We start from the raw sequence: 6,825 nt of genomic DNA, 5'->3' as shown, positions 1-6,825 counted from the left end.
GGCACCGCCCGAGTCACCGTCAGTGTCACCGGCACCGCCAGTGCCACCAGTGCCGCCACCGCCGCCACCAGCACTGCCACCAGTGTCGCCGCCAGTGCCACCGCTGTCACCAGTGCCGCCCGTGCCGCCAGCGCCGCCGGTGTCACCGCCCCGGTCCCGGGGGCTCCGGGCGCCCTCCTGCCGCGTCCCCTCTCCCCGCGGGTGACACCCCGGTGTCGCCTCGTCCCCGCCGCCCCCCGCCGCCCCCCCGGCCATGCCGCTGCTGCGGAGACCCCCGGGGGGGGCACAGGAGGACGGGGACCCGTTCGCCACCAACCCCGAGAGCCGCCGGCGGCGCCGCGCCACCCTGGGCGGGCTGGTGGGGCTGGGGGGACAGCTGGGGGGACACCTGGGACAGCTGGGGGGACCCTTCGGCCGCGCCCGCCGCCCCCGGGACGCCCCCCGCGGCCGCCGCCGCTCCGAGGACTCGGGGGTCGCGCGGAGACCCCCGGAGGAGGCGGCGGGAGGGGGAAAGCGGGGGTCGCTGCTGCGGCTGGCGCTGGGGACCTGGGGACAGCGGGGAACAGAGAAAGTGTCGCCGGTGGAGGGACAGGCGGGGGACGGCGCGGACGGAGCGGGACAGCGCGAGGAGAGCGGCGGCAAGGACAAGGACAGCGACAGGGACAGGGACAGGGGCAGGGAGCCGCTGTCGGGTGAGTGGGGACAGCGGGAACCGGGAGGGGCGCGGGGGGCGAGGGGACATCGAGGGGACATCGAGGGCTTGGGGACATGGGAGGGAAGGAGGCGGCTTGGGGACAGGAGATGGGGACAGGGGGCACTTGGGGACATGAGGGTGCGGGGGCTTGGGGATGGTGACAGAGGCCACGGGGACACGGGGACGGTGACAAGGGGATGGCACCTTTGGGACACGGGACGTGGGGTGGGGAGAGGGACAGGGGACACGGGGATGGGGACATGTGGCCACGGGGACACGGGAGTGGCGACTTGGGAGCGTGGGATGGAGCCGCGGGCTGGGGACAGGGGGACAGGGATGGGGACAGAGATGGGGACAGGGAGCGGGACACCGAGCCCAGCTGTCCCCGCGCTGTCCCCGCAGTGCTGGAGATCCTGGAGCTGATCCAGCGCCGGGACCTGGTGGCCGCGGACGCGCAGATCATCGCCCTGGAGGCCGAGTGCGCTCGGTCGCCGTCGCGGCCACCATCCCCGTGTCCCCCCGGGTCGCCCCCCGCGGGGTCCCCGCCGCCCTCTCCGGTCCCCTCGGGGGGGCGGCGGGCCCGCGACGTGGCTCTGCTGTACCGGGCGCTGCTCGCCCAGCTCTGGGCCGTGGTGGCCGAGGCGGTGGCCGCGGGGCGAGCGGTGGCCCCGCTGCGAGCCGTGGTGGCCGTGCTGGAGCAGGAGGAGGCTGCGGACGCCCGGAGCCCCCCCGGGACCCACCCGGGGCGGCCGCGGGGGCTGCGGCGCCGCTGGCACGAGGCGGTGGCCAAGGCGGCGAGCGAGCGGCTGGCCCAGGTGGCCCCGGCGGGCGGGCTGGGGGCCCGCCTGGCCGCGCTGGCCGCCAGGGTCGTGGGCGACCTGGGGGTCGTCAGGAGCCACGTGGCCCCCGCGTACCCCCCCGAGTACGGCGCGCTCGGGGTTTATGCCCGCGGCTACCACCGGGCACTGGCCCAGCAGCTGCGGGCGCTGGCCCAGAGACCCCTGGCCGTGCCCGACCTGTACCTGCTGCTGGACTGGCACAGCAACGCCTACCCCAGGTGAGACCCCAAAAACTGGGGGGAGAGCGGCACGGGGGGGCTCGGGACACAGCTGGGACACCTGGGACACACCTGGGGACACCTGGGACACACCTGGGACACAGCTGGGACACCTGGGACACCTGTAGGAGCCCCCCAGAGCCCTGTGACACCCCTGGAACCCCCAAAATCTGTCCCGCACCTGGCACTCCGTGCCCCCAGAGTGTCCCCAGGATGTCCCCAGGTGTCCCCAGGTGCCCTAAACACCCACCTGGGCTGTCCCCCCACCCAGGGAGGTTTTGGGGCACCCCGAGGTTGGGGCTCTGCTGCGGGCACAGGAATTGGGGCCCCTCCTGCCCCCTGAGACCCAGCGCGACCTGGAGAGCTCCTGCATCGCTGCTGTCAAGGTGGGGACAGAGGGGACAGCAGGGTGGGCACTCTGTGGGTGCTGCGGTGACACTGAGGTGGCACCAGAAGTGCCCCCCCAGGGCAGGGGGTGGCACGGAGTGGCACGGGGTGGCACGGGGTGGCACGGGGTGACTCTGTGCTCTGCTGTCCCCACCCTGCTGTCCCCACCCCGCTGTCCCAGGCCAAGCTGGAGGTGGCCGTGGCGCAGGAGCTGCAGCTCAGCGAGGACTCGTGGCCCGAGGATGTCACCAGCCAGGACATGGAGGAGGGGCTGGCCATGCGTGTCACCGGGGTACGGCCACCTCGGGCCATCCCTAGCCACCCTCAGCCACCCCCCATGGTGGCCCTGTCCCCCCTCATGGTGGCCCTGTCCCCATCCTCATGGTGGCCCTTGTGTCCCCCCTGTCCCTGCAGATGCTCCGGGCACACCTGGACCGCGCCCCCCAGGTGACACCTGAGTTCGGGCGGGAGATGGCGCACAGCCTGCTGGGAGTGCTGGTGGCCTTCCTGCACAGGTGGGGACACGGGGGGACACGGGGGGGATACGGGGGGGACATGGGGACACCAGGGTGTGACACAGAACATGGGGATGTGACACAGGGGGGTGCAGGGACATGGGGACACCATGGGGACACCATGGGGACACAGGGACATGTGGGGTACAGGTGGGGTGACACAGCAGCCGTGTCCCACTGTCCCCTCTGACCCTCTGTCCCCTGTCCCTCTGTCCCCTGTCCCCCCATTGTCCCCTGTCCCCAGTTTCCAGCGCAAGGTCGAGCGGTTCCTGGAAGCCCCCGGTGACCTCCCCCCCCCCGATGTCACCCCCGGCCGCGCCATCGCCCTGGCCAACTGCTGCCCCCCCTTCAGGTGAGACCACCCCCCCGAGTGTCCCCGAGTGTCCCCAGGTGTCCCAGGTGTCCCTGACCCCCCGTGCCCCCCAGGGCCTTCGCCGAGCGCCTGGCGCAGTCCGGCCACACGGACAGCGAGGCCCCGCGGCGCCAGGCGGAGGCGGCGCTGGACAGAGTGACCCGCGCCTGCGGCCACGCGCTGACCCGGCGGCTGCTGGACGAGCTCAAGGTGTCCCCGGGACAGGGACAGGGAGAGGGGGGACACCTGGGGGGTGGCACCTGTGGGATGTGGTGGATGTTGGGTGGGTGACACCTGTCCTGGCCATCACCTGGTGTTGGGTGACACCTGTGGGACACTGGATGTCACTCGGTGCTGGGGTTGGTGACACCTGTGGGACCTGGTGGGTTTGGGAGGGGTGACACCTGTAGGGTGACACCTGTGGGACGTGGCAGTGACACCCTGCCATGTCCCCCCATGTTCCTGCGTGTCCCCCTGTGTCCCCGCCTGTCCCCAGCCCTATTTTGGGAAGCTGATGAAGCGGAAGTGGCTCTCGAGCTCCGACGCCTTCGACTCCATCGTGATGCTCATCACCAGCTTCGCACAGACGCTGCGGCCGCTGCACCCCGAGCCCCACCAGGTGTGCGGGACACCTGGGACACCTGGGGACACACCTGGGGACAGCTGGGACAGCTGGGGACAGCTGGGGACACACCTGGGACACCGGGGACAGCTGGGACAGCTGGAACAGCTAGAGACAGCTAGGGCAGCTGGGGACAGCTGGGGACACACCTGGGGACAGCTGGGGACACACCTGGGGACAGCTGGGACACCAGGGACAGCTGGGGACACACCTGGGGACAGCTGGGGGATATCCATGGCACAGCTGGGGACACTGTGCTGTGGTTGGTGACACTGGTGACACTGGTGACACTCTGGTGACACTCTGGTGACACTGGTGACACCTGTCCAGGTGCTGGTCAGCTAGCTGCACCGCCGCGTGCTGATCGAGTGCACACGGGGTGTTGGGTGGGTGACACAGGGGTGGCACTGTGCCATGGTTGGTGACACTGGTGACACTCTGGTGACACTGGTGACACCTGTCCAGGTGCTGGTCAGCGAGCTGCACCGCCGCGTGCTGATCGAGTGCACACGGGGTGTTGGGTGGGTGACACAGGGGTGGCACTGTGCCATGGTTGGTGACACTGGTGACACTCTGGTGACACTGGTGACACCTGTCCAGGTGCTGGTCAGCGAGCTGCACCGCCGCGTGCTGATCGAGTACGTGCGGCCGCTGCTCGGGGGGCGCCTGCTCTGCGCCTCGGCCAAGGCTCGTGCCCGCGTGGCCGCCCGGCTCGGCGACGAGGGGCGGCAGCTGCGCGAGCTCTTCACGCGCCTGGTGAGACCCCCGACCCCAGAAACACCCCCAGATGCCCTGGGACCCCCAAAAGCATCCTGAGAGACCCCTGAGAGCCCCCAGAAACACCCTGAGACAGCCTGAGACCCCCAGAAACACCCCGAGACACACTGAGAGACCCCAGAAACACCCTGAGACAGCCTGAGACCCCCAAAACCACCCTGAGACACACTGAGAGCCCCAAAATACCCCGAGACACACTGAGAGACCTCAGAAACACCCTGAGAGACACCTGAGATCTCCTGAAACCCCTGAGAGACCCCCAAAAACACCCCGAGATCCCCCGAGACCCTTGAGAGCCTTGAAACCCTCAGACCCACGGACACGGTGTTCCCAATGTCACCACTGTCCCCACTGTCCCCAATGTCCCCAGTGCCCCCAGTGTCCCCGCTGTCCCCATTGTCCCCAATCCCCCCAGTGTCCCAATGTCCCCGCTGTGCCCATTGTCCCCAATGTCCCCAGTGCCCCCAGTGTCCCCGCTGTCCCCATTGTCCCCAATCCCCCCAGTGTCCCAATGTCCCCCCACTGTCGCCGCTGTCCCCAGGACTCGGCCTCGCCCTGGCTGGACTCGGTGGTGCCGCGGCTGCGGGAGCTGCTGGTGCTGGAGGACACGGCCGCGCTGCAGATGGAGGTCGGGGCCCTGGCCAGGGACTTCCCCGATGTCCGGTGGGTGCGGGGACCCCGCGGGGGTGGCGGGGGGTGACGGGGGGTGACACGGGACGCTGTGCCCAGTCAGTCGCGGTGGCCCCGGGCAGGACGCGGGGACCCGCGGGGACCCGGCGCGGTGACCGGACCGGACGCGGCCCCCGGGCCCTTCCCGGCAGCTCCCGCCCCGCCGGGAAGCGGCCGCGGCCCCGCGCCAGGTCCCCTCCCCTGTCCCCGTCCCGGTCCCGGTCCCGGGGGACCCGTGGCACGCGCAGGGTGGGGAGGGGACACCAGTTAAACTGGGCAGGGGGGGAACTGGGACCAGTTCAACCGCGGGTGCGCCCCAAAATCCGCACCCAGGGGGTCGGGGGGGTTTTGCCCCCGCTAACCCCTGTGTCTCTCTGTCCTTCTGTTCCTCTGTCCCTCTGTCCTCCTGTCCGTCTGTCACCCTATCCCTCTGTCCCCCTGTCCCCTGTCCATCTGTCCCCCTGTCCCCGTGTCCCTCTGTCCCCTCTGTCCCCCTGTCCCTCTCTCCCCCTGTCCCCGTGTCCCCCTGTCCCCTGTCCCCCCTCTCTGTCCGTCTGTCCCTCTGTCCCCTGTTCCCCCTCTCTGTCCGTCTGTCCCTCTCTCCCCCTGTCCCCTGTCCCCCTGTTCCCGTGTCCCTCTGTCCCCTGTCCCCCCTCTCTGTCCCTCTGTCCCCTGTCCCCCCTCTCTGTCCGTCTGTCCCTCTGTCCCCCCTCTCTGTCCGTCTGTCCCTCTCTCCCCCGTCCCCTGTCCCCCTGTCCCCCTGTCCCCGTGTCCCTCTGTCCCCTGTTCCCCCTCTCTGTCCGTCTGTCCCTCTCTCCCCTGTCCGTCTGTCCCCCAGCCGCAGACACGTGGCCGCGCTGCTGGACGCGCGGGGTTTGCGGGCTCAGGCTCCGCGCCGGGAGATCCTGGCGGTTCTGCAGGACGTGGGCGCGGACGAGGCCGAACCGGGCCCGGCCCGGTGCCGCTCCTTCTTCTCGGAGCTGCCGGCGCCGCGCCCCGTGCGCTGCCTCCCGTTCCAGCTGCCGCGGCTGCGGCTGCCGCGCCGGAGCCCGGCCAGGACCCGCCCGTGACCCCCAGGGACACCCCCGGGACACCCCCGAGGGGCTGGGGACACCCCCGAGTTTGGGTTTGTCCCCTCCCTCGGGTTGGGGACACCCCAGAGTTTGGGCTTGAGTCCCCCCGTCCCCCTCCCCAGTGTATAAATGACGCTGTAAATTAACGGCGAAGCCTCGTCCTTGGGGACAGCGGGACTTTGGGGACACTGGGGGACTCTGGGAACAAGGGGACACAGTGGGGACAATGGGACAGCGTTGGGGACAAGGCGACACTGGCGTCCCTTCCCGGGGACAGCGCTGGGGACACGAGGCCACCTCGGTGTCCCCGCGGCCCGGGCGGGTCCCGCCGCCCCTCCCGGGTCAGGAACCGTCGGGATCCGGCCAGGAAGAGGCGACAGCTAAAAATAAGCGACAAGGAGGCGACAAAGGAGCGACAAAGGAGTGACCGCGGCGGGAGCGGGGCCAGGGGTCACCGGGCCACCCCCGGGGGGGGCGGGGATCGGGGGGGACCGATGGGGGACAGCGGGGGGGCCCTGAGCGGGCAGAGGGCGCGGGACAGCGCGGGAACATTTGGGGAGGGGGCGGCACCGCCTGGGGACACGGGGGGCTGTTGGGGACAGGGGGACGACTCCGGTGCCACCGTCGGTGAATCACCGGGAGATGACGTCAAGGGGGGGCGGGGGGGGAGGAAGGAAAC

The 6,825-nt window shown here is 70.8% G+C and overlaps 1 protein-coding gene across 1 annotated transcript; it reads left to right on the top strand.

The window, feature by feature from the left end:
• Positions 1-238: 238 nt before the first annotated feature.
• Positions 239-6,146, top strand: EXOC3L2 (exocyst complex component 3 like 2). The gene is made up of 11 exons (XM_079332587.1): positions 239-692; positions 1,097-1,751; positions 2,023-2,137; positions 2,320-2,430; positions 2,553-2,653; positions 2,898-3,005; positions 3,080-3,215; positions 3,502-3,624; positions 4,228-4,383; positions 4,946-5,067; positions 5,912-6,146. Exons 1-11 carry the CDS (start codon positions 254-256, stop codon positions 6,141-6,143), a joined length of 2,298 nt encoding a protein of 765 aa, XP_079188713.1. The 5' UTR covers positions 239-253; the 3' UTR covers positions 6,144-6,146.
• The last annotated feature ends 679 nt before the right edge of the window (positions 6,147-6,825 follow it).

The sequence above is a fragment of the Erithacus rubecula genome (genome assembly GCF_903797595.1).
Source record: "Erithacus rubecula genome assembly, contig: scaffold_363_arrow_ctg1, whole genome shotgun sequence".
Lineage (NCBI taxonomy): Eukaryota > Metazoa > Chordata > Aves > Passeriformes > Muscicapidae > Erithacus > Erithacus rubecula.
This window is presented reverse-complemented; position numbering and strand designations above follow the sequence as displayed.

Excerpts from the sequence above, each read along its gene's own strand:
- EXOC3L2 (XM_079332587.1), top strand. The coding sequence starts at position 254 with ATGCCGCTGCTGCGGAGACCCCCGGGGGGGGCACAGGAGGACGGGGAC. Across the intron at positions 2,431-2,552 it reads TGGCCATGCGTGTCACCGGG|ATGCTCCGGGCACACCTGGA; the intron begins GTACGGCCACCT and ends CTGTCCCTGCAG. Across the intron at positions 3,006-3,079 it reads AACTGCTGCCCCCCCTTCAG|GGCCTTCGCCGAGCGCCTGG; the intron begins GTGAGACCACCC and ends CGTGCCCCCCAG.